We start from the raw sequence: 25,372 nt of genomic DNA on the forward strand, positions 1-25,372 counted from the left end.
TACATGGAGAGAGTATATATAGAGAAACGTTCTGATTAAAATTTACGTGAGAAAGAAAGGCTTATCTAAATCAGTAAGAATACATTAAATTATATACATATATATATATAAACAAAATAGCTGTCTGAGTCAACAAGAAGTTAATATAATAACGATATATTTTCAACTAATGCAAAATTAAGATAAATATTTTTTCCAGTTATAGTTGACTAGATAATATTGAATTTATTTCTTTCCCGATATTAATTAATACAATTCGATAAGATTTGAAGTGAATACGTAAAGTTGGATTTTGTGTGTATTATGTATATATAATTATAATATAGCAAAAAATATTTATAATAATTATGAAATGTGTAATGAAACAAAAAAAATTAATAATTTTTAAAATCGACATTTCAATTTTCAATTTTGATTATTTTAACATTTTTTTAAAAAAATAGTAAACAATTCATTGGTTAATGAATTCAAACTCATAAAAAATGCAAATATTATTGATTATATCAAACCAATAAAAATTGTCACTATCTCCTCTCATAAATTTCCAATGGCTGTAAGTAAACAGAATGTTTCATCGGCCAACCTTTTTCCCTTGAAAAAAGCTCATCATGAAGTGGTAATTTCATTTTGGAATTGCGCGTCGAAACATTACTAATTGGCCGATGAAACACTGTAACAATTCCATTTTATTACTATCATTTTTCCATATAAAACCAAAATGTATAGTTTGCACTGACAAAATTAGCAAATATTATGATATCCACACTAATCAAATATACCATATTTTAAAATATCTTAATTTATGTCTACATAATTGTCAAACTTATATCGCTACCAAAAAGACATCTTCCGAAATTTTAAAACCAGAACTCCACCACCGACATGCGATATGCACGTTACAATGAGTTCTAATGAGTCGTTGATCATTGACCCTCTTGCCTTATGGGATAAAAATATATTCCAGTTTAAAAAAATAATAACTTACACTTTTAGAATCGAACTTAATTTCGACTTTTATCCATAATGAAATGATGAATTGTCATGCTAAATTAATGAATTCATCAATGGCCTACTGGAGAAAATGTTTATTTAGTTCCAATTCCTATGGGAGAAAAGGAACTGAGCAAAGTCCATATATTTCTTGGGCTAGCTTTATGACAGGCTTCCGAGTGTTTATTATTAATTTGTCAATTTATTTCCTCAAAAAATAGATGGGTGACGCCATGTCTATCATAGCATGCAGTTGACAGAGTAACAAATGAAATGTCTGATATTGGTACATGCTTTCAAGTTTTTTGTATTCATGAGAGAGGACGTCCCGCAACTAACTTAGTGTTATTCTTCTATAAGTATCAATTCTCATCTTGTCGTCTTCCATGATGAGGTCTCACATCTGTGTGGATCTTCGCAGAAATCACATCATATAGAAGTAACACTTTCCATATACATAAAAAGGCATTGTCAGCTATGTTCATGTGATAACATTATCTGCATGCATCAGCCTGTATCCAGTGAGTGTTTGCATTTTTATAAAACTGAACTTCTAATTTCTTTCTACGGGCCCATGAATAAATTATTACACCTAAGACATTATGGACTAAAACTCAAATTAGGGCAATACCGTGCTACGCTGTTAGCAATCAGTCCGGTAATCATCTCAGACAACACACGAAAAATTGAAAAACTGGATACTCCAAGGCTGTGAACAAAAGAAACTAAAATGAGGCTTAGAATTCTGAAAGACTATGTTGCAGAAGAAGATGACAAAGTGCAGGAAAAGTTTTCCTTCAGCGAAAGAAGAATTAGAAATAATGTAAACCCGATAAGAATTCGAAACACGACACAACCCATAAACGGTGACATGCTAAATCATTCAACTACAGATGGATTCGAGAATTTGAAAAAGGAACATATTACATGACAAAAACAACCAAGTGAAACTATGGAGAAAATCAAATTATTATTCAACAAACAGGAAGTGTATATGTCTGTGTACTTATTGCACATCCCAAGACCTTTAGAAATCGGAAACCAACTTGACAAATCTCACCTTAATCTTGCTTCCACAGTTCTACTCTACATGTACAAACATGCCAATCAATCTTCAACGAAGAGGGTTGAAGAAAAACTTGCTTGAACATATTGTTTCATCATTTACAAACAAACAACAACAATCTGATGTGAATATCAGATCTTCCAATCCAACTCAAGACTATAATTTTATACAAAGCCAAAGCAAAACTGCCAATACAAGTTCAAAACCTTTCATGTTTCCTCGGTCTCCATCATTTCCACAAATGAATCTTTCCTTGACCAACCATCTTCTTCGTTAGAAAAAAACAAAGCAACAGAGATACCAGCAAGTTTCTTCTCGTTCAATATTGAGTGCCGAGCCCTCGATTGTTTCGGAGCATTAGGAGCTTCACCCTCATCAAAATTACCACAAATATCAACTTTCTGAAACCCCACCGTCTTCATTGGTGTACTGTAGCCGAAATGTGTTTGCATTGCAATTACAGTCTGTTACACATCAAGAGCCGAACCAATATTAAAACTGAGAAAAAACCTTTAGATACTGAAGGAACTCGAGATTGATGGACAATATTTCGTAATCAAACCCTACCGTTTCTCTTATTGTTTTTGACACAAAAAACAGCCTCTTCAAATCATCATGCTCCACGCCACACAAAATTATAATCTGCATCACGGAAGCAATTCTTATCCACATATTAAATGTCGAGCTCAAAAGGAAAATGCAAACAGAGCCAGATTAATATTCAAAGTGTACAAATTCAAAAATTCATGAAATGAACAAATTCAAAATTCATGAAATGAACAAATTCAAAATTCATGAAATGAACAGATTAATATCCAAATGTGATCCACTTTAACATTAATAATCAGCAGCACAAAAATTCATGAAATGAACAAATTCAAAAAAATTCTCGAATGAGTGAGCTAACCAGAATGTCCTGAGGCAAGGATTCAAGGGCAGAGTTCTCAACCGGAAGAAATGAATCTTGATAACAATGTCTTTTTGAAGAGATGCAGAAAAAATGATCGTCACCATCCCCAAGCTCCAAACCATTATTTGTCAAAGCAACCCTTTTTCTCCCAAATGAAGTACTTCTCACCATCCCAATCACATGCCCATCATTTAAATATGCACCGGAATTTATCCCGAGTGCCATTTCCCCAACTTCAAACTCCAGATCCGATAATCAACAGCAAAACTCTCGGAATGCAACAAATTTCAGATTTGGAGTGAAAGAGATGTATGTATATGCGTGTCTACAGTGGAACAGACCTCAAAACAAAAGAAAACAAAACCCCTAATCAGAGGCAGGAAGTAAATGGAGATTGATGTAACGTCTGTACCGAAGAAGGAAACAAGAACCGCCCCTCCAACAATCTTCACAGAGACATCAGTTCTGCTATGTGTATGCTCCCGCTTAAAAATAAAAACAAAAAATTTTCCCTTTTAAATAAAAATCAAATTACGCGATAATTGTTTTTCAAATTCCGTGAAGAACTGAGGTACACGATACGATAACGAGAGAATGGCTTGTAAATAGGAGACACGAAACACTAGCCGTTGTAATCGGACACGTGTCGGAGTAAGAGTGGTGGGATGAGGCACAGGCGTTGTGGTCGGTTCGAGTCCGTGATAACTTCACACAGTGGGGATCCGTCCTTTATGTTACAGTCCATCTAAGATGATTACAAGTTTCAGAAGTCTGTATCGACGGCTAGGATTGGATGGGGAAGAGGGAAGGAAACCGAAAAGTGGAGGATTGTGGGGGAAGATTTAAAGTAGGCGGCTGCAGTGTTTTACGCGGTTGGTTGGTCCGATAACATTTTTGTATTTTGGTGTAATTGAGGTGTCAAATATAATATAATACTAGTAAAAAATGCACATACATTGCATATGTTATTATTATTTTTAATTTAATTAAATAATAATAAATAATAACATGAATTTATTTTTGATTTAGAAAAATTGTTCGATTTAAAAGGAAATTTTGTTTTGATTTTTTTATATTTAAAATATGGAGTGATTTGAGAAGGATTTTTAGAGTAAGAAAGGTAATTATGGAATTAGATAATTTAGTGTCCTCAAAGGTAGTTATTCTAAGGCCCTCACACTTAATATGATAGTATAGAAGTATAGATAATTGCATAAAAATGTACATGAATAACAATGCGGTTCATGTATTCGACAACTATAATTACTGTATTAACACGACTTTTTCCGACGTGATTATGTTATAATTCATATCAACCTAGGAAATTTCTTACGATGGTCACTTCCAAAATGTTAAATTTTTAAACAATTTTTTTTATATTTAACATATATTTAATCTTTCTTTCAATTTAATACACTTTTCTGTTACTTTCATTGTTGAGGATTTTGAGACGAAATTGTTTTTAAATATTTTTTTTATTAATTTACATAGTCTGTCTCGAGTCATAGAAAATAAAAAGTATAAAGATTAAAGTTTATTATTTTTAAAAAATATATTAAAAATAATTATATTTAATTCTCACGTAAACACCCACATTTTAAAAATTCTCTGCCCCAAAGTTTGAAAAATGATTGATTATATGATAGCAGTTGCGACATTAAGTAGTCAATTAAATAAATATTTGAAAAAAAATTAGTTTTTTAATATCTTGCTAATTTATATGATAATTGAAATTGAAGTTTGAATATTATTGGTAAATACTTACAAACAAATGAGTGAGTCTTATGTGAGACCGTCTCACGGATCATAAGCTGTGAGATGGGTCAACCCTATCCATATTCACAATAAAAAGTAATACTATTAGCATAAAAAGTAATACTTTTTCATAGGTGACCTAAATAAGAGATCCGTCTCACAAATGCGATCCGTGAGACCGTCTCCCATAAGTTTTTGCCCAAATGAATATGGTGAAACAATACGCCAACTTACTACTTTGTGATAACGGAGGCAATTCCTATGTTTATAAAAAAATGCTGTATCGAAAGATTAGCTGATAAGTTAATGAAAAAATAAAATCTTTTAGTTTTATTGATTGAAATAAAATATTATATTTATATATATATATATATATATATATATATATATATATATATATATATATATATATTTGAAATAAATGAATTTGAAATACGTTAAAGTCAACTTTAAGTGCACAATGTTTATTGGAGTAGATATATTATGAGACGATATTACAGATTTTTATTCGTGAAACGATTTATAAATAAAAAGTAATAATTTTGACAGAAAAATTAATAATTTTTTATAAATAACCTAAATAAAATATTGATATCGCAAAATTGACCCATGAAATCATCTATTTTATGAAATTCATTTAAGTTGTGTTTGATTGAATACATTTGAAATAATTAGATTTCGATTATATATTTTATTATTAACAATTGAATCTTATTTATTTATGTATTAATTATATAAAATAAAATAAATTTTAAATACAATCCTATTTTGTTTAACATAAAGCGCAGTATAATTATACCACTCATGTGCGGAGAGTTTTGCGCGAAGATCTCCGATTAGCCTGAAAACATAAGTCCACGAAGAACTGAGTTGATCGGGAGCCACCATTTTTGTGACAAATCCGGCTTACACTGGCCGGATCGATCGAAATTTCGTATGAGCTGGACCAAATTAAAGGGGCACAATCACGTTGATCAGATGGAAATTGTGGAGCCCGTGTTGTCCGACCGGGTTCGAGCTCAGGACGCCGTGACGGAGGCTATTTTCTCGACTAGCGGGCAATTATGTTGGGCGGACAAACGGGTGGACTTTGATAGGGAAGTCCTCGGGTTTTCTGTTGAGGGATTGGAAATCAAAATTAGAACTGTTGTGTCCAACAAGGCGGGAATCTGCTGCTTCGGCGGCGCATCGAGACTCATCAGGAAGAATTTCACTTTCGGGCTCTTGTCAGATGATGCTCTTCGCATTTGGACGCAAAAGTTCCAAGAATATCTCGATTCTCTGGGTAATTTTTTTTTATCATTTCGAGTGCTCACCCAATTATTCTGCTATTGAGCTTCGAAACATATCCCCAGTGAGTTGAAATTTTTAACTTGGGTGCAATTTTACTTCATATAAAGTTTAATGTCATCCTGCTTGTTCTCACTCATTGTTATTATCACGATCCTTGTATCATAGCAGTCCGATTACCTTTATTTTTAATTCGGTGATTTGTATGTGAGTTTAGGTAGGCCAAAGAGGTTATTCATATTGGTGAATCCGTACGGAGGGAAGAAATCGGCTTCAAAGATTTTCTTGAATGACGTGAAGCCTTTTCTTGACGATGCTAATGTCCACTATATGGTGCAAGGTCAGTGGTGCCTTTTTTCCTTTTAATGTTCTGAATTTTTGTCCTTCTTAGTGGTCTTTCGATTTTCAAGGAAACTGTTATTGATGCATATTGATTTTTTCTCACTTCATAATTGTTCAGAAACTGAACGTCAACTTCACGCGAAGGAAGTTGTTCAGTCGTTGGATCTTTCAAAGTACGATGGAATTGTTTGTGTTAGCGGAGACGGAATCTTGGTGGAGGTCGGTTTATTATTGGGACTTTCGAACTGCAGTATGATTTTATGCTTACTGCTTAGATTGTTGAATGCTGTAATATATGAAAATTTTGTACATGTTCTTTTATTATTATTTTTTATCGGTAACTTTTATTACATGCTCTTCTATGATTTTGAGTATGATGAACTCCTAACTATGCTTTTAGTAGGTAATAAACGGATTGCTTCACAGGGAGGACTGGGAAAATGCAATAAAAATGCCTATTGGAGTGGTTCCCGCAGGTTTGGCTATCTTTTCATTTTACTTCTTGAAATTTAATTATTAGTTCTGACAATGTACTTGATTCACGATCTTTATTTACTGTTCCAAGTGCATACTTATTGTCAGCATAAGAATATAGTGATGTTATGAACCTGTTTTCTCGTGTGTGAGCTGTCATGACATGAATTTACAGGATCAGTAAAGGACATCCCAATTATTTTGTCAGAGCTTTCCTTTTTCACCCAGTTAATGCTACGTGGGGCAACAGCTCTTGGATCAGATGTGGGGCCCACATGGATCCAAGGGCTGTGCTGTGCTGCACCTGGACTGCATAGTCCCTGCCGTCTTATGTAATCTCTTCACGTGTATGTCAGCTTTTCACGCCATTGTACTTTTTAGGAAATATAAAATGTAAAAATCATCTCTTTGAATGAACCATTATTCATATATTTGAAAAGTCTATATATATTTAAAATGAACAAGAATCTCAAGATTTTACCAAGCAATATTTCAAAAAAAAATTTCTTGATCATGGATTACTGTTATTTCTGCTGTGTTTGGAGTATGACTGAGATGCTGATTCGTTACACCATGTGTTACTTCTTAACTCAACTATGTGGTGCTTAATTGTGGGCTTTTACATCCTGCGATGTATGGTAATTTGGATTGTTGGTGGTCAATCCTATCTTTGAACTTGATGAATAGGAATATTTTCTCATGTAGTCGTTCCTTAATTTTCAGAAAAGGAAAGATAGCAACTTAAAGAGTAACTCAGCTTTTGTTTTTCCTTTATATCCTTTGTACATTGTAAATATTTTTGTTCTTACCCTTCTCGAACTACGCTTGTTGTTGAATTTAGGAACTGGAAACGGCATGGCAAAATCACTCCTAGATTCGAATGGTGAACCTTGTGCAGCTTCTAATGCTACACTTGCTGTCATTCGAGGTATGTGAAGTCCTATTTATTTATTTATTTTTTCTTGGTCTGTTTTTCTTGAAATATTGACAGCCCTTGATTTTTAGTTTAGATAACAAATTTGTGGCCTTGAAATTGCAGGTCATAAGCGGTCATTGGATGTAGCTACTTTATCCCAAGGGAACACCAAATTTTTTAGCGTGTTGATGCTTGCATGGGGTATGTGATCTTATTATGTTTCTACGTGAGTAGTCGGTTTATGTATTGATATATAGAATATAGTTACTTATTTTTGCAGTTTCAATGCAGGTCTTGTGGCTGACATTGATATCGAATCCGAGAAATATAGGTGGATGGGAAGTGCTCGGCTAGATGTCTACGTGAGTTTAGAAATTCTATGCAACTAATAATTATGTTAATTTTTTCAGTTATTAACCTGTATAGTCTGGGACTGTTAGACAGTGTAGTAGAGTTTGCTCGAGCTACATGCTAGCATATTTGACATAAATCATGGATTACAAGCTATGTTTCTTGGACACTCAGACAATTGTCACGTATGGTATCGGATACTTGTAGGATATGGTTATAATACAGATACAATGTGGATATCGCTGGGAACATCTTAAAAAAAAAACTCTTTAAAAAAATTTGGATACGGTACCTGAAACAGACTCACAGAGGGTATGGGGACATGCATCAAGGGCTGTCTGGCAATTTCTAAATGATACTTATATTTTATAATGTTTTAAGCTTTTGGTACGGGTCTTTTCACAATTGTTAATAATTTTTTTTTATAAATAATGAAAATTTTAAGAAACAAAAATAATAAGTTGAAGTTACTAATAAAGGCGAATTATTGCTTGGGATTACTGGATTGGTTTTTATAATAAACACAAAATTTTAATGGGTTTGCTTATTTTAATTATTTATATGTTAAATGTCATCTTTATGGGTATTCATCAACATAGCATTTGTGTGTACTTCTTATGTGTTTATTAATATACCAGTATACATATTAATCCATGTTTCCAAAATTTTGAAATTTTCGTATCCTGTATCCATATAATGTCGTGCACCAATATCGGTTCAAAAGCTTTGCCTTGAAGGAGCAGAGTCATTATTTTTAATGAAAAAATTGTTGTGTGAATTGCCATAATAGATTGTTTTGATGTATGAATGCAAAGAAATTAGATATCGACAACAATAACATAATTATCGTGAAACATTGATCTTTCCACCTTTATTCTTGTTTACAGATTCGCTCTCATTCTTATATAGCATGTAACAAACAGCTAACTTTCTTAATGTTCAGGCAGTTCAACGGATATTTGGTCTTAGGAAGTATAATGGCAGCGTAATATTTGTGCCAGCACCTGGATATGAATCTTATGGAGAACCGTTGGATCTTGAAAATCAAATCATTGTAGACGGTGAGGCTGAAATGAAATCTGATTACGGCTATCATGGTCCTGAACTCGATGTTAAAAGTTTAAATTGGCAGAAGGTTGACGGTCCTTTTGTTTCAATATGGCTCCATAACGTACCGTGGGGAGGTGAAGATGCAATGGCAGCCCCAAATGCTGAGGTTTGTTCCGTTCTGCATGATAATGGGAGAATTGAGTCAATGTACCCTACTACTAGTATATAGTTGTTCATTGAATAATTCAATGTTACTAACCTCCAGTTTTCACGGTTTTCCTCATAATGGTTTGCAGTTTTCTGATGGTTATTTGGACTTGATCATGATAAAGGACATACCAAAATTTGCTTTGCTAAAGTCAATGACTGAATTGAACTCCGGAGGCCATGTCAAATCCCCGTTTGTATCTTACCTCAAGGTGCACCCTTTTAAAACCAGAGCATACATTCTAAATAACTTAGTACTATATGATGTACTAGACTGATTCAATGCCTACGTGCATGTCATATGACACATCTGTTATGTTCAACCTTAATTCCGACATATAACGAATATATAGTCATCATGGCAGCGACTGTCGTATTTGAAATGTGTCGAATTTCAACCCCAGGACAAAATTTTTACTCATGTATAAAATATTTGGTTATTAATCACTTGGTGAGATTGTTTAAGATGGTATGTTGATTGTTTATCAAGGGTAAAAGTTTTTTCTGTTAGAATGTTGTTTTGCGTCATTCATTTTTTTTTTTATGTCAATCAATATTTAGCCTAAAAATATTATTTCGAAACGAGGACTAATACTTACAGATATTGGACCCTCGAATCATGAATCGATGGCCAAAGCACTTGTTCGCTTATTTTCACAAATATATACATGGTTTGAAAGATAACTTACTTCGTTATGTAATTCTAAACTCTTTAAATTTCAACAACCGCAGGTGAAGGCTTTCGTTTTGCAACCTGGGCCACGAACCGATAACCCAGACAAGGCCGGGATAATAGATGTAGACGGGGAGGTTTTAGCCAGAGGGAAAGGAACATACAAGTGCAATGAGGAAACTCTAATGAGCTATGACAAAATAATCATTAAAGTCGATCAGGGATTAGCCACATTATTTTCTCCTAATTAACGATGTCTTCTTGTCGGAATGACAGATTTGTTGTATCGATTAATTTATACACATGGAGAAGATTATTACGTCAGTTTGGTTGGACTTCTTTTGTATAGGAATTATCAAGTGAGAAAACGAAGCAATAGTGGTTTGTTGTGTGGTTTCTGGCGTGAAAATATATGCATTTGTGTTACGCTTTTGAGGTTCAATTAATAATTACGTTTTAATTCTTCTTCAAGAATAAGCTGCTACAATATATGTATATTTGATAATGTCGTGTCCAATATCTCAATAAATCTTATAATAAATAGTAAAACATGTGACAAACAATCGCATCATATCTCAGTTTTTTAGAAATAAAACCATATATTACTTGTCAGATCGATCGATCGATCTGGTTATACTTGTTAAGCGTTTGGGAACTTTTTTTGTTAAAACTTTATCTTAATAACTTCTAATGGTAAAAACACATAATGAGTTCGTCTAATTTCAATTTCAATTTCAATTTTGAGAATGATCTTTTTTCAAAATGTAACTTATACATACTATCAATGAAAGAAATATGTAACTCAGCAATTGTTCGAGTTGGTGGAACATATGAACGTTTAGCAATAATTATACGATTTTTTTCCCCTTACCAACAATTTATAGAGCGAATTTATAGCAAATGAATTGCTCAGATAAACAATAATTATACGATTTTTTCCCCTTACCAATAATTTATAGAGCGAATTTATAGCAAATGAATTGCTCAGAATAGTTTATCTGCTATATAATTGCAGTTAAGCCAGATAATTTACTTAGTAAATATCGATTGATAATGATATAAGTCAAAATACTTAGTATATTGGTAATGACATATTTTGGATTGCCCGAATTACTAGATAGACACCTCGTTGCTTAATGTATCAGTACTGATTGAACACATTTGTGTATAAACAGATATTTTTTCTATTATTTTTATAAGTATTTTATTTATTTATTTTCTATATTTTTTTAAAATAATGCTATATTATATTTAAAGAATTCTTTTTAAAGATTTTGATTTTAATATAGTTCTTTGTTTTAAAAACAGTTAAAGACTAATCGGTTAGACTAATTGGGCTTGAGTTAATTTACTTATATTTAGCTTCAATTTATAAAGGCGGATTAAATTAGAAGTTGAAGCCTAATATTGGATACATCATTATCGTGTATGCTAACGGGGAGTGGGAGGGGAAATTTGATGTAGGAGGAATAAGTAAAGAAAGTGGCAAATAATTCGGTTTGCCACAAATTAATCCCTAATATATATTTATTCACAATAAATAATCAATCCAAAAGGTGTATAATTCTAAGCGCCACGACGTATCATCTCCATGTACTGCTGCAAGGATTGTTGTCTTTGCAGCCTCATATCTTGGTTACACTTTTTAATAAACGCCTCGACTCGACAGTTCAACTCGTCCCGGCTGAGGGAAGGTTCTCTTCGGATCCTGTAACTTGATGGGTCAAACTTGGCACGGTTCTTAAATGTATCAGACTTTGGCGGGTCAAGCTTCTTGTGATGGTTTTGGTGTCTCGTGAGTGGCATGTGGCACCCTTCTGTTATCATCCTCCATGTATTCTCCACAGTCTCCTGCCGCTTCGGCCTCGCCACCCTCAAGGCACTCGCACCTGATATATATGTGAACAAACTTTTTCAATTGAAAATCTTTGGAACAAAGTATAAAGAGGTAAGCTTGTCTGTAGTCAGAGGAGTTGACTTGGTTAGTCAGATGTTAGGATGAAATCTGGAAAAAAGGTTCGTCGGGGACAATATGTAATATTTTTGGATAATTAGAGCTTTTAGTTTAAGAAAAAATAGACGAACTTTACTGAATTTGTTTGTTTCTCTACACCACTAGCCCCCATCGATCCCGCCAGTTAAAACGTTACAAAAGCTCGAGACCATGTAATGATAATCTATAGAGTTTGAGATCATGATATTATGTGACAGTAGAACTACTTCTCAAAGATCATATTAGCTGGAAGTATGAGTAAAATATTTTTATATTTGAAACAATATTATATATAGAGTCTAAACAGGTGAAAAACGAATAGTCCTTCAAGAACAAAATACGAATTTTAATATTAAGTCCGATAGAGTTGAAACAAATACTTGACTTGAAGGATTCAAAGATTAGTTACAGATTGTAGGCTATATTTGTGTTTGAATAAGTCAGTCATTGTAACCTTAGTTGTTCCTATATTGTAGCACTTACTCAGCCGTGTAATTCCTTAATTCTCTGATAAGTAGTTGTATCATTCTCTATTTAATGTAATACAATATTAGTGCAAGCATTCATTGCTGCATTACAGAAAATCCTCTGCTCTCCTTTTTCTATTTTGGTATCAGAGCAGCAATTATGGCTACTCCTCCAAGCACTCCAAGCTCAAGTGAGCAATGTCCCTTACCGAATTTACAAAACAAAAGTTTACCCACTCAGTACAATGCAATCAAACTTGATCGCACTAATTATCTTCTATGGGAAACGATGATCATACCCATCATTAAAGGCCACAAACTAGATGGCTATATATCTGGCAACAAAGCTTGCCCTCCAGAATTCTTGCCAAGAATCACACCAGGCAGCACAGTAAAAATATCAAATCCAGAATTTGAAGAATGGGTCTCAAATGATCAATTACTTCTGGGATGGCTATATAGCACTATGAGTTCTGATATAGCATCTCAGCTGATGAGAAAGGCGACATCTAAAGACCTGTGGGATGCAGCAAAAGAACTATCAGGTGCGCATACACGAGCAAGGGTCATCTACTACAAAGCTGAACTACAGAAAACAAGGAAAGGAGGAATGAAAATGGAGGAATATCTGACAACTATGAAGTCTATTGCTGATAATCTTGCTCTAGCAGGTAACCCGATATCTCAATATGAACTAACAGTTCAAATTTTGAGTGGGCTTGATACAGAATACACCCCAATTGTCACTCTCCTAACTGATAAAGAGTCAGTATCTTGGATTGACTTGCAAACACACTTGTTAACGTTTGAAAGTAGACTGGAGCAGCTGAATACATATCACACAGAGGGTGTTAATCTCAACCATGCTACTGCCCACTTTGCCACTGGCAAATTCGACAACAAGCCATTCAATAATGGTAGAGGGCAGAATCGGTTCAGTTACAACAACAGAGGTGTCAGAGGCAGATTTCGAGGAAGAGGAGGAAGGAGCAATGGAAATAAACTTGTGTGCCAACTTTGCGACAAAGGAGGTCATACGGCTTCTATCTGCTGGAACAGATTTGACCGTAATTTCATGGCAAGCTCATCTAACAGCCAAGTCCCAAATGCATTGATGGCTACTCCTGAGATGGTAGAAGATCCTTCATGGTATCTTGACACTGGAGCCAGCCATCACGTCACCAACAATCTGCAAAATCTATCACACAAACAAGACTATAATGGTAAGAAATTTCTTATCGTGGCAAATGGAAGCAGACTTGGCATTAGCCATGTAGGCAATACAAACTTAAAGGATCTGTCACTTAATAATGTGTTGTGTGTGCCTAAGATCACTAAGAATTTGCTAAGTGTGTCTCAGTTGGTGACTGATAACAGAGTTAATACTGTCTTTAACTCTTCTGGCTGTTTTGTGAAGGACAAGCGGACAGGACTTGTGATGCTCAAAGGGAAGCTTGAAAATGGCTTATACAAGATTGAAGCTGCACCTTCCTCAAATAATTTTAGCTTTCAAAATCCCAGAATTGTCTCATTCTCTTCAAATTTATCAAATTCAGAGTCATGTTCAAGTTTATCGAGTCTTTCAAAGGAAGATGTGTGGCATAGGAGATTAGGCCACCCATCTAAAAGAGTCCTGTTCCAAATTTTAAAAGATTGTAATCTTAACTCTGATATTAATAACATCAACTTTTGTGATGCTTGTCAATTTGGAAAATCACATGCCTTACCCTTTAAGGACTCCCATTCTCAAGCAAAAAATGTTTTAGATTTAATTCACACTGATCTTTGGGGACCTGCACCAATACTCTCAACATCTGGATATCGCTTTTATATCCATTTTATTGATGACTTTAGTCGGTTTACTTGGATTTATCCTCTTAAAGTTAAAGGTGATGCTGTTCAAGCTTTTAACCATTTCAAAAATCTTGTTGAAAATCAGTTTGAAACAAAAATAAAACAAATTTATTCAGATTGTGGAACTGAGTTCTTGCCTCTCTCAGAAATAGTTCAAAAATCAGGAATTATTTTTAAACACACATGTCCGTATACCTCAGTCCAAAATGGTAGAGCAGAAAGAAAGCAACGGCACATCGTGGAAACAGGTTTAACTCTGTTAGCTCAAGCTAAAATACCATTAAAATATTGGTGGCAAGCCTTTGAAAGTGCTGTCTATCTAATTAATAGATTACCTACTTCTGTTATTCATGGTATTTCACCAATGCAAAAACTTTTTGACAAAGTTCCAGATTACTCCTTCCTAAAGACCTTTGGATGTAGCTGTTTTCCTTGTCTTAGACCATACCAAAGTCATAAATTTCAATTCCACTCAAGTAAATGTGTGTTTCTAGGATACAGTGAATTCTTTAAAGGTTATAAATGTCTTAGTTCTACTGGAAAAATTTACATCTCAAGGCATGTAGTGTTTAATGAAAAAGAATTTCCGTTTGTTAATGGTTTCCTAAATACTAAAGCTGTGTCAACTCCCGTGCTTATTTCTACACCATCCTCTTGGTTTTCAATTTCAAATAACACAAGCAATAGTACAGCCTCTCCTTGTATGGATCACCAACAAACTTCTCCAAGAGCATCATCAAATCCTGGAAACTATACTTCAGATTCACCAAGAGAGTTAGACAGACTAGTTGCCACAACAGATTCTGAAATTGCTGAATCAGATCATCCCTCAACTGATATTGACACCGATGGGCTGGCAACAAGTGGAGAAATTCGAATGAATGTTCATCCTATGATGACTAGAGGGAAGAGTGGAATCTTCAGGCCAAAATTGCCATTTACTGGTCTTACAGAGGCTGTTGAAAGTCTTGATACGACAGAGCCTCACAGTGTTGCAGCAGCTTTAGGTAGTGATCACTGGAGGAAGGCAATGCAAGCTGAATACCAAGCTCTTGTTCACAACAAAACATGGCATCTAGTTCCACCATCCTCACAGCAATCGGTGGTTGGCAGCAAGTGGGTCTTCAAACTCAAATACAGCCCAAATGGAAGCATTGAACGGTACAAAGCAAGGCTAGTTGCAAAGGGATTTCACCAAACTGCAGGAGTAGACTTCTTTGAGACATTCAGCCCAGTCATTAAGCCTACTACGATAAGAATTGTGCTAACACTAGCTGTCTCAAAAGGATGGGGGATTCGACAGTTAGATATAAATAATGCTTTTCTTAATGGTTTGCTAACTGAAGATGTGTATATGATGCAACCTGAGGGCTTTATTGATCTTGAAAGACCAGATTTTGTATGCAAACTCAACAAGGCTATTTATGGACTCAAACAAGCTCCTCGTGCTTGGTTTGATAGGTTGAAGAACACATTAATTGATTGGGGTTTCAGTCAATCCAAATGTGATACATCCCTCTTCTTGTTCAGATCACATGGCAACGTCCTATTTATTCTTGTTTATGTTGATGACATTGTGATTACAGGAAATGACAAAGCACTTGTGCAGACTTTTATTCACAAATTAAATAGGATCTTTGCTCTTAAAGACATGGGAGATCTTCACCATTTTCTTGGCATCGAAGTCTATAGAGATGACACAGGGATTTATCTTACACAATCAAGATATATTCAAGAGTTGTTAAAGAAAGCTGGGATGAGTCACTCTAAAGCTTGTTCTACCCCGCTTGCTACTGGACAAAATTTGTCTAAAGAGGAAGGAGAAGTCATGAGAAATCCAACTCCTTATAGACAAATTATAGGAGCACTCCAGTATCTCACACATTCCCGACCAGATATAGCTTACTCTGTGAACAAGCTTAGTCAATTTCTTCAACAACCAACAATGGTTCACTGGAAAGCTATGAAACGAGTCATGCGCTACCTAAGTGGAACTGCTTCAACAGGGTTACATATCAAATACAGTGACAGACTATGTCTGAGTAGCTTCTCTGATGCAGATTGGGCCAGCTGCCCAGATGATCGTCGTTCAGTTGCAGGCTACTGTGTATACTTTGGTGACACTCTGGTTTCCTGGTCCTCTAAGAAGCAACATGTTGTTGCCAGGTCGAGTACTGAATCAGAATACAGGTCTCTAGCTAATCTTGCAGCAGAAATCTGTTGGATCATTTCTCTTCTCAAAGAAGTTTCATTTTCTTTACCATCAAGACCGATTGTGTGGGTGGATAACTTAAGTGCAGCTGCTCTTGCTTCCAATCCTGTGCACCATGCTCGAACGAAGCATATTGAGATCGATGTTCACTTTGTTAGAGATATGGTTTTAAGGAAAGATCTTGAAATTCGGTATGTACCATCACATGATCAGATTGCTGATTGCCTAACAAAGGCGTTAACCAATTCTCGTTTTCAGTTCTTACGTGACAAACTTGGCGTGGTTGAAACACCCCTTCGTTTGAGGGGGAGAGTTGAAACAAATACTTGACTTGAAGGATTCAAAGATTAGTTACAGATTGTAGGCTATATTTGTGTTTGAATAAGTCAGTCATTGTAACCTTAGTTGTTCCTATATTGTAGCACTTACTCAGCCGTGTAATTCCTTAATTCTCTGATAAGTAGTTGTATCATTCTCTATTTAATGTAATACAATATTAGTGCAAGCATTCATTGCTGCATTACAGAAAATCCTCTGCTCTCCTTTTTCTATTTGATAGAATGGGCCGTATCACTGTTTTAGTTAATTTAATAGGCCAACTCCACATGCATGTATGTATGCTGTGAATATTCCATCCTCGTGTTTGATTACTGCAAGAAAATTTTTGGGATGATTGCACTTTTGCATGAGCATGGCCGGAAACCGCAACCAGAAGGCAAGAAAATATGCCCAGTACAACGAAAGGACGCGGTGAAATCGTTTTATCTAATTCTTGTAGGAAGAAGAGACGTAGAGCTAGATGAAGCCAAGTATTGGCGAAACCTGATTATAATAAAAGTTACCTTCCGGGTTACTGGATCTGACTGGCTTTCGGTGCACAAATCTTGAAGAAACCAGAGGTTTCTCCGTAACCCGCAAGGGGTATTCCAGTTGCAGCTCGGTAGAATTAATTTCTGCCGACGCGTTATTGTGTGCCGTCTTGGAATCGGCAAACGCTTCTTGGCCTTCCGTTTCAGCGGTGCCCTCTTCTTTCTCGGTTTCGATACCGACTTTCGAATCGTTCAGAGTCACCGACTTCAACTCGTCATGGCTTTCTTCTCGCTGATCATACACCACAGCCGCCGCAGGGCTAATCTCCGATTGAACTGATAATACAGAAAGATCTTGCGGTAAAGAAGCTTTCACGGATGAAACCAACTGCTCCGATAGAACGTTGGACGTTTGTAAATGGTTTTGGTCAAAAAAACGTGAGGAGGCGGCTATGGTGATGATGATGCAGTTGATGATTAGGTAGAGAAAAGGCGGCTTCCACCAAGATAGGATTATGGGGAATCCGTTCAGCGCAATCGGGACAGCAGACTTCATTCCCACAGCCAACAAAACTAACCCGACTGAAATTGTGAACATTTTCACGGACAAGGTCAACGTGTTCATCAAACCCATTTTAAAAATCCCGACCTGTCGAAGATTGCTTGCTCCCCGGTGTGATTTCAGGTGAAAACCGCAAGAAATTAAATATATACTTGGGTTTCTCTTTTCCCTCCGGTGGGTGTATATGTTTCAGAGTATTAGACAATGAATGATGAGAAGAGGAGACGTTGAGGATGAATGAAGCAGTCATGAGAGCTGAATGCCTATATATACACACGCAGAGAGAGAGAGAGAGAGAGAGATACGTACGTAAGATCGAAACGAAGACTCGGTCAATTTCTTGTTTTGTATGAAATGTGGGCCGTTGGATTTGGGGGAAGCAGGCTGCATGTGTTGCTTTTTGCATGGGTTCCGAAGATAAATATTAATTTGGTTATTAATTGATAATCGATTGTGGGCTGAATTCAAAGCAACAACTTTCAGTATTTCAACATCGTTCATGCAATTATTACAAAATTCGAATGATATTTTTCATTCTTTTAATTTCTGTCTCGAAAATTATTGTTTTAATCAATAAATTAGTACCATCATGAATTTCAAAAAGAATTCAGAGATATAGGAAGAGGATAATATAACCCTAAAATATAAGTAATATTATTTTTCTCAAAACTTTTTATTACGAAATTGATTAAAGTTAAGTAAATAATAAGAAGATGAAGCGGAATATATGTGGGTTTGTTAAGATTGCAACTTGGACTTAACTCAATCTCAAAAACTAGTTCAAGAGAGGAGGATTGTCCAATTCCATATATGTATTTATCCAACCGATGTGTGACAACTAACACACCCTTTCATGCCCCGGAATGAACATCTGGAACGTGGAGTTTACAAATAGACCCAACTATGGGCAGAACAGATGACCCAATTACAACTATGGGCAGAACGGGTGGCTCAATTATAGACAGTCCAACACATAACGATGGAACTTGACTCTGATACATGTTAAGATTGAAACTTGGACTTAACTCAACCCCAAAAACTAGCTCAAAGAGGGAGGATTGTCCAAATGAGTTTTTTTTTATATATATACAATTTTGTGACCCGTAATTATTTTTTCCCCTAGAAAGTGTGAAAGGACAAGAATCAAGCCATTCGAGATTAACGTTACGAAGATTATTACTTTGTAACATGAAACTGGTCTCTACAAGGATATGCTTTAAAATTATTATTATTATTCAAAACTATGATTTAAATATTGCACTTATTTCCCAATTATTTTGTCTATATATTTTCAAGATATATTATTGCACATCCCACACGCATTCACAATCCACCACTGAATTTCTACACATCCACGATAATTTAATGAATTTTTTTAACGTTAAAAACGACGTATGAAATATATATTTCAGAAATTAAAATAAAAGGATTCTCATTGAAAATTGAGTACAATCCATACGTGAAATGGTGTGAACGTGGCTGGTCATATAATTTAAATTATAGAAAATTTCACAATCATGGACAATTTTAAATTCCCTTGCTTTTGGTCAAAGATACACAATATACAAATTTGCACATTTTTAGTCGAATGAGGACTTAAGACTAGGCACGTGTCACTCATACTGAAAGTCCACACACATTATTTTGCAACTTATTTACCTATTTAATTCCTAAAAATCAGATGGAAAAGGATACGGAAGCTCTTGTTCGGATTTAGATCACCAATAAATTCAAACATCGTGTAGACTTGTCAAGTTGTTGGCCAATTTGGAACAGAATGAGATAATCTGAATGGGAGACTAACAAAAAAACCCAATAAACCTAATCAAATTTTATATTTGTTCCTCAAAAGTTTTGTATTTTTAATATGTTGATGAACTTTTTATCCTAAATTAAATCTCATTTTCATTCAAGACTTTTGAATTTAGTTGGAGTGTTAGATGTTCCCATGAGAATATGCATTTATCAATTACAATATGGTAAAAAGTTTGACTAAGGAGTATGCTAAGCGCATTCTATAGTTTTACATGGATTCTTTCTACATTTTCGTGGAATTTTGGCATAGTTGAGAGACAGTTATTGAAGATAACGAACTAAAATATAAGGATAATTAGCCGAAATCCACGTAGTAAAACGAACAAATAACAAAAATGGGCTTAGTCAGATGCAAGGATGAAACTACCCAAATATAACCAAGCTTTTGTTTATGGCTCCTAGTGTGACAGCATGAAGAGAAGTAGAACATTTGAAGTGTGGAGCGAACTTAATTCGAGGACACAGAGAAAAGTCAGTTTTTACGAGATAAAGAGGTCCGTACAATTCTTGGATCTTGGGTTTTCTAGGTCGACTCTCGAAGCATTCGCTGGATTGACAAAACCAAGCAAGACTAGAAGGAACATGCGCGTTCCAACTAAAACAATAAAAATTACGCGCTGTACAAAAATATTGCAGTTACACACAACCTGAATTTACTTTCTCAAGAGTTTGACCAGCGTATAGATTATCAATCTGTAACAACATTTGAGACACACTTGTTGATGCACAAAAAGTAATTAGTCCCTTTTCTGTGGCTTAAGCTTTGCTTCTAAGTCTCGACTGTAAGGTGCAACATGGTATGCATACTGCTGCATAACAGAGAAGAACACCATTTCGACACAGACCAAAACATTCTGGATTGCTTCATCAACGTGCTCTGTGTCCAACCAGAAATGATGGGATCGAACAATGCCCATTGCCACAAGGAAGTCAAGCACTACTCCCTGTGTAGAAAAATAATTTAAATGAATCGTGATAAGGTAATGATTTCTATGAACAAACATGGGCGTTCGTAGTACATGCGACATGCCTTGTATTGTTCATGAAGTTGAACCATAAAAAGCTACACCACAAAGTGTTACAAATCCATGAAACAAGATTTAATTTCAGTGACATCCCTTCATCAATATATGAAGTCTAAAATTTTAACTTCAACTTGATATTATTTGTGGGGGCAATCGGTAGAAATCCGAAAGATCAAGTTAATTAGGTCGTTTAAACTTATAACAAGATGGTACACACCAAAATTCTGCACAAAAGATAAACACATACACAATGACTAGCAAATTAACTAGCACTATCACAATTTGATCCAAACTGGAATCCAATGAGGTTTAAGAGAGACCAAGGGAAACAGTCAGTACCTGCCAAAAGCAGAAGAAAACAATCCCTTTGATGCAGAGGAACTTAGCAAGTGGTGTGTGTGGTGCCAGTTCTTTAGCAAATACATGATAGAAGATGATCAATGAGTACATTGCCAACAAAATCGAGAAGTTGAGAAGAATAGTGAAAGCCCAGCTGAGCCAACTCGGATACATCCCGAGCATTTGTAACATTATCATCAAGATAGAGCATGCAGGACGGACAATAACAAACTGCCACGTCCAGTACTTGAGAAGTTTCAATGTACGCTGATTTAGATGTGTCTTCCTAGGCTGCACATTTCCGGAAAAAAAGGAGTTTTTCTCAAGAAAGATTGACAATCTTCCGACAAACTGAAGCATACCTAACAATTTAACTTTATATTGTAGCTCATGCTCGTTAAAGTAGCAAAAAGCTTCCTAGTTCCTACTGCATATGGTGCGCTATCATGAGGAAAATTGCAGAAAAATGATACTCGAAAAATCGTAGCAAAAATTCAACCTTTCTTTCAAACAGAAAACTTTTATCATCGGTTATTTTTAAACTCAATTGTTGTAAAGCAAAATGATGGGGTACAGAAAAATCCGACCTCAAAAAGAGTCATCGGGAACGAATGATGAATCTCCCTCCCTTTAATCTCATCAGGCACAATATTGTTGCTCAAGGATATATTCGAGTAACTGTACATCAAAGCCAAAAACTTGGCAATTGCCTGCTCCATAACCACACACAATTCCACATTCTATCAGGAGTTACTAAAAAATCAACAAGAAAAATAAAAAGAACAAAAATACGTAAAAGGGCGCGCGCATACCAAAGCCTCGTAGCATCCTTTCACAGAATCCAAGAGCATAAAAATTTGTTTGCTGCCGCGTAAATCTAATAACCCTACAAACGAGTAAATGGCGTAAACTGGAGTTATCAGTATGATTATAACAATGGCCTTTTGCTCCTTCGGATTCTTCCAGTAAAACAAGTGCTGAGATAATAGCTGAAAAGTTAAGTGTAGCGTCATCATGACCGAAAATCCTGATGCCGCAATGGTCAGTTGCCTCCGATCCATGTTAGCGAAATCCATTTATAAAAGCAACCCAAAATTTCTGCCTTGCTCTGCAAAAGGATTTGATGAAAAATCAAGAAAATAGAACAACAAAATTAGTGAAATATATAAAAGGAAAATCTTAACAGATATCTGTGAACATCAGATGGGGGGAACCGGCTTCTATCCAAAGAAGGGATGTCTCACTGATTCAAAAGCGTTCTGGGACTCTACTTTCAGTAAAACGCGTTTTCAAATTTGATTTCTCCTTTTACAAGTTACATCTTTACTATCTTTACTATTTTATTAAATCTGAGAGGCTCATAATAACTACCTTGCGGACACCAATTTTTCTTCCTCTTTTGCCCTTTTGCTTCAACACAGTAATATATCTCTCTCAAAATCTTTCCAAATCTCCAACAAAACCGTTCCATAAACTTCTTCCTCACGATTCTCTCTGCATCATCTTCATAAATTAACCTTCCCTCACACCGACTCTGCACAATTCTCTCAGATATTGTTGCTTCACCTTCATAGAATCCGCTTTCGTCTGCACTATCTCCTCCAACAAATCCATTGTTTTCCTGTCTGCCGGTTCAAAATCAATTTTCCGGACAAGAAAACTTACATTAGTTTCCTCTGGTAAGTTCACAAATATCTTCCTCCCTTCAGCCTCTTCAGATTATAGGGCGTAACCATGTATGTCTTTATCCTAGGTTGCGCTTTGTTGTCTTTGTTAGTTTTTAGGTTATTATTTCTCTGATTTTGGTTTTTTGGTGTTTTGTTATTTCTCTGTACACATTAGTTTTGATGAATGCACTGCGAAAATATAATTTTCTATTGGTTTCAGATATAAACAAATATAGCTATTTGATGATGATCAACGCTTTCACCAAACATCCTGCCTTTCAGTGCTTTAAAAAAATTTCCCTGTGGTTTGTGCAAAATTCTCACATGACAGCTATAACAAGGTTTACCTAAAAAACATGAATACTTTTTTATACGCTTTAATAAAATTCTCAATTTGTAAAAAAAGTTTGAACTTTTTCTTATTTGCATATCTGTTAAGTACCTTTATGTATGCATTGACAATCACCATCATCGTGTTGTGATAGGAGCAGTTGCTAAAATGGCTATGACCTATACTGAAAGCTGGAGCTTGAAAAAGGATTGATTTAATGTTGACTGTATATTTGGACAGGCCTTAGGAGATCTATCATGTTAATGTTATTCCATGTTATGAAAAAAAAATAGAATGCTTCTTTATTGTGTTGTATGAATCTCGGCTGTGAAACAGGCCTCGAGGCATAGGCACTACATTTGGGGATGAGAGTTGTCCTGATCTTTCATGTTTGTTCTTAATGTTTCGTCGATCACAAGGGTCTAAAATGTGCGGCTACATTGTGTGTTTGATGATATTTATCTTTATCGGATCCAGTACTTGAACTTCAGTTGGCTTGAATCATGTTTTTTTAAAAAAATACTTTGAATGAGGCTTACGAATTAGGGCATAGTTTCATCAGATGTTGTTTTATTAGTGTTATTGAAAGTTTGACTGATGTTGTTGCTTCAAACTATCTTTGTATTATGTATGAGCCACCAAAAGTTATTTTTATCAAGACGTCCTGTGTGCATCTTTAATTGATGGTTCTGTTGGATATTATGAATTGAAGGCTCTGGTTCATGGCTTTTAATGAATAATTTTGGGTTGATGAAACATGTATAGGAAAAACTAGGCAAATATTGGTGCAGTTGCTTAATTAGTTAAAGCATTTGCATATAAACTCTTGAAATAATTCATTGGAAATCTCTTAAAAGTTCTACGATTTTGTGAATCTTATTAGTATCGAGTACTGGCCAGACCCACAGCGTGGAATCAAGAGGCTTACAGAGTTCTTCGACTCAGGGAGAAGGCTTGCATAATTGGTCCTGTGTATCCTACATTTTGGTTGTCTCGCTTCTTTTCAGATGTTTGGTTGCTTTTTCCAAAAGAGGAAGAGTACATTGAGTGGTTCGAAAATTCAGGATTTAAGGATGTTCCACTGAAGAGGATTGGTCCGAAATGGTATCGTGGGGTTCGCAGACATGGGCTGATCGTGGGATGTTCTGTTGCAGTCAACATTAAATTAAGGTTTGCCTTATGATTTCTTTATTCTATCTATTTTTTTTTTAAATTTAATCACATTATAAAAACTGGCATGTAAGACACCAAATTATTTATATCACTTTTTGCCCCTCATTATACCTACATAATCCGAAATATAAGCCAACACCTTTCAGCCCATAATCTATAACCCGGCCCAATTCAATTCAACAAAATTTCTCTCCCAGCTCCTTCAGCAAGAGAATAGAAGGCGCAATCGGGCGCACCTTTTAGATCGAACTGCTCATCCGTCAGGGCGACATTCCAGGTAAGAATCGGCTTACATATTTGATTTTGTTTGTGATTCTTTTTGCGAGATAATATAAGGAGCAATCTGACTCACCATCGATCGAATTGCTCATCCTGCAGGTCGACATTTCAGGTAAAAAACGGCTATACATGTTAGATTTTGTTTTTGATAGTTTTTCTGTGCGTGATTTGTGTTTTTTTGGTTGGCTTCAAAGCAGTTAATTATATTCACTATTGGGTTTTCTATATTTCAAAATAATAGTTATTTTGCTCTTTCAGGAAGTAGAAAACTTTCTGGTTGTGAGTGTTTTGGAACACTCCGTATATTATTAAGGTCAAACATTTGGCCTCCCATAAAAACAAACAACAATTTGTTTAAATTAAAAAAAAAAACATAAAAAATAAAGAAAATTAAATGTTTTAACATAATCCAATAATTGAATTTTTTTAATAATAAAAAATTACATATAATTTCTGTGTTGATTTTTATTAAATTTGTTGATGTTTGAACCGACTCCAATAATTGAATGTTTTGAATAATAATAAAAAAAATTAAACTTTATGTGTTTAATTTTGCTAAATTTGTTATGGGCGGGTTTTATTGCAGAGTATAATCCAACGACTCAACAATCTTAAAAAAATGTTTGTTAATGAAACCAAATATAAAGATAAAGTGCGTAATGAAACCATTTAAAATTTGTTCTTCAACGATGAACTCTAATTCACGATACACATTCATCTACCCAACAAATAACACAACATTGACACCGAAAATAATTAACCAAAAAGCATACACCATCTTTTTATTTCTTGGAAAAAAGTCGTGCTCATGAAATACCCAAG

General features: G+C 35.1%; 4 protein-coding genes and 1 long non-coding RNA gene across 8 annotated transcripts; 2 read left to right on the forward strand and 3 right to left on the reverse strand.

The window, feature by feature from the left end:
* Positions 1-2,183: 2,183 nt before the first annotated feature.
* On the reverse strand, positions 2,184-3,646 carry LOC140820567 (F-box protein At1g61340-like). The gene is made up of 3 exons (XM_073180859.1): positions 2,964-3,646; positions 2,624-2,698; positions 2,184-2,520 (listed from the first exon to the last, which is right to left on the reverse strand). The coding sequence occupies exons 1-3, from the start codon at positions 3,189-3,191 to the stop codon at positions 2,266-2,268; spliced, it is 558 nt and encodes a 185-aa protein (XP_073036960.1). The 5' UTR covers positions 3,192-3,646; the 3' UTR covers positions 2,184-2,265.
* A 1,860-nt stretch (positions 3,647-5,506) lies between these two features.
* LOC140820565 (sphingosine kinase 2-like) lies at positions 5,507-10,490 on the forward strand. 3 transcript variants are annotated; one of them, XM_073180856.1, is made up of 10 exons: positions 5,507-6,006; positions 6,229-6,351; positions 6,472-6,572; positions 6,757-6,829; positions 7,669-7,755; positions 7,867-7,944; positions 8,035-8,105; positions 9,038-9,310; positions 9,441-9,563; positions 10,084-10,490. In XM_073180856.1, the coding sequence occupies exons 1-10, from the start codon at positions 5,658-5,660 to the stop codon at positions 10,273-10,275; spliced, it is 1,470 nt and encodes a 489-aa protein (XP_073036957.1). In that variant the 5' UTR covers positions 5,507-5,657; the 3' UTR covers positions 10,276-10,490. The 3 variants fall into 3 exon arrangements, with proteins under 3 accessions (XP_073036957.1, XP_073036958.1, XP_073036959.1); XM_073180857.1 differs by having other exon boundaries at positions 5,794-6,006; positions 6,472-6,603; XM_073180858.1 differs by lacking the exon at positions 5,507-6,006 and having other exon boundaries at positions 6,336-6,351; positions 6,754-6,829.
* A 995-nt stretch (positions 10,491-11,485) lies between these two features.
* On the reverse strand, positions 11,486-18,147 carry LOC140820577 (uncharacterized). Its single transcript, XM_073180873.1, has 2 exons — positions 17,393-18,147; positions 11,486-11,913 (listed from the first exon to the last, which is right to left on the reverse strand). The coding sequence occupies exons 1-2, from the start codon at positions 17,991-17,993 to the stop codon at positions 11,591-11,593; spliced, it is 924 nt and encodes a 307-aa protein (XP_073036974.1). The 5' UTR covers positions 17,994-18,147; the 3' UTR covers positions 11,486-11,590.
* A 2,141-nt stretch (positions 18,148-20,288) lies between these two features.
* Positions 20,289-22,371, reverse strand: LOC140820569 (uncharacterized). 2 transcript variants are annotated; one of them, XM_073180866.1, is made up of 5 exons: positions 22,285-22,371; positions 21,913-22,208; positions 21,688-21,810; positions 21,101-21,391; positions 20,289-20,680 (listed from the first exon to the last, which is right to left on the reverse strand). In XM_073180866.1, exons 2-5 carry the CDS (start codon positions 22,174-22,176, stop codon positions 20,474-20,476), a joined length of 885 nt encoding a protein of 294 aa, XP_073036967.1. In that variant the 5' UTR covers positions 22,177-22,208; positions 22,285-22,371; the 3' UTR covers positions 20,289-20,473. The 2 variants fall into 2 exon arrangements, with proteins under 2 accessions (XP_073036967.1, XP_073036966.1); XM_073180865.1 differs by having other exon boundaries at positions 21,913-22,342.
* Positions 22,372-22,490: 119 nt separating this feature from the next.
* Positions 22,491-24,977, forward strand: LOC140820566 (uncharacterized). Its single transcript, XR_012115525.1, has 2 exons — positions 22,491-22,836; positions 23,253-24,977. It is a non-coding gene; the product is annotated as an uncharacterized lncRNA (long non-coding RNA).
* The last annotated feature ends 395 nt before the right edge of the window (positions 24,978-25,372 follow it).

The sequence above is a fragment of the Primulina eburnea genome, unplaced genomic scaffold (assembly GCF_022965805.1).
Source record: "Primulina eburnea isolate SZY01 unplaced genomic scaffold, ASM2296580v1 ctg1224_ERROPOS3294427, whole genome shotgun sequence".
Taxonomy (NCBI): domain Eukaryota; kingdom Viridiplantae; phylum Streptophyta; class Magnoliopsida; order Lamiales; family Gesneriaceae; genus Primulina; species Primulina eburnea.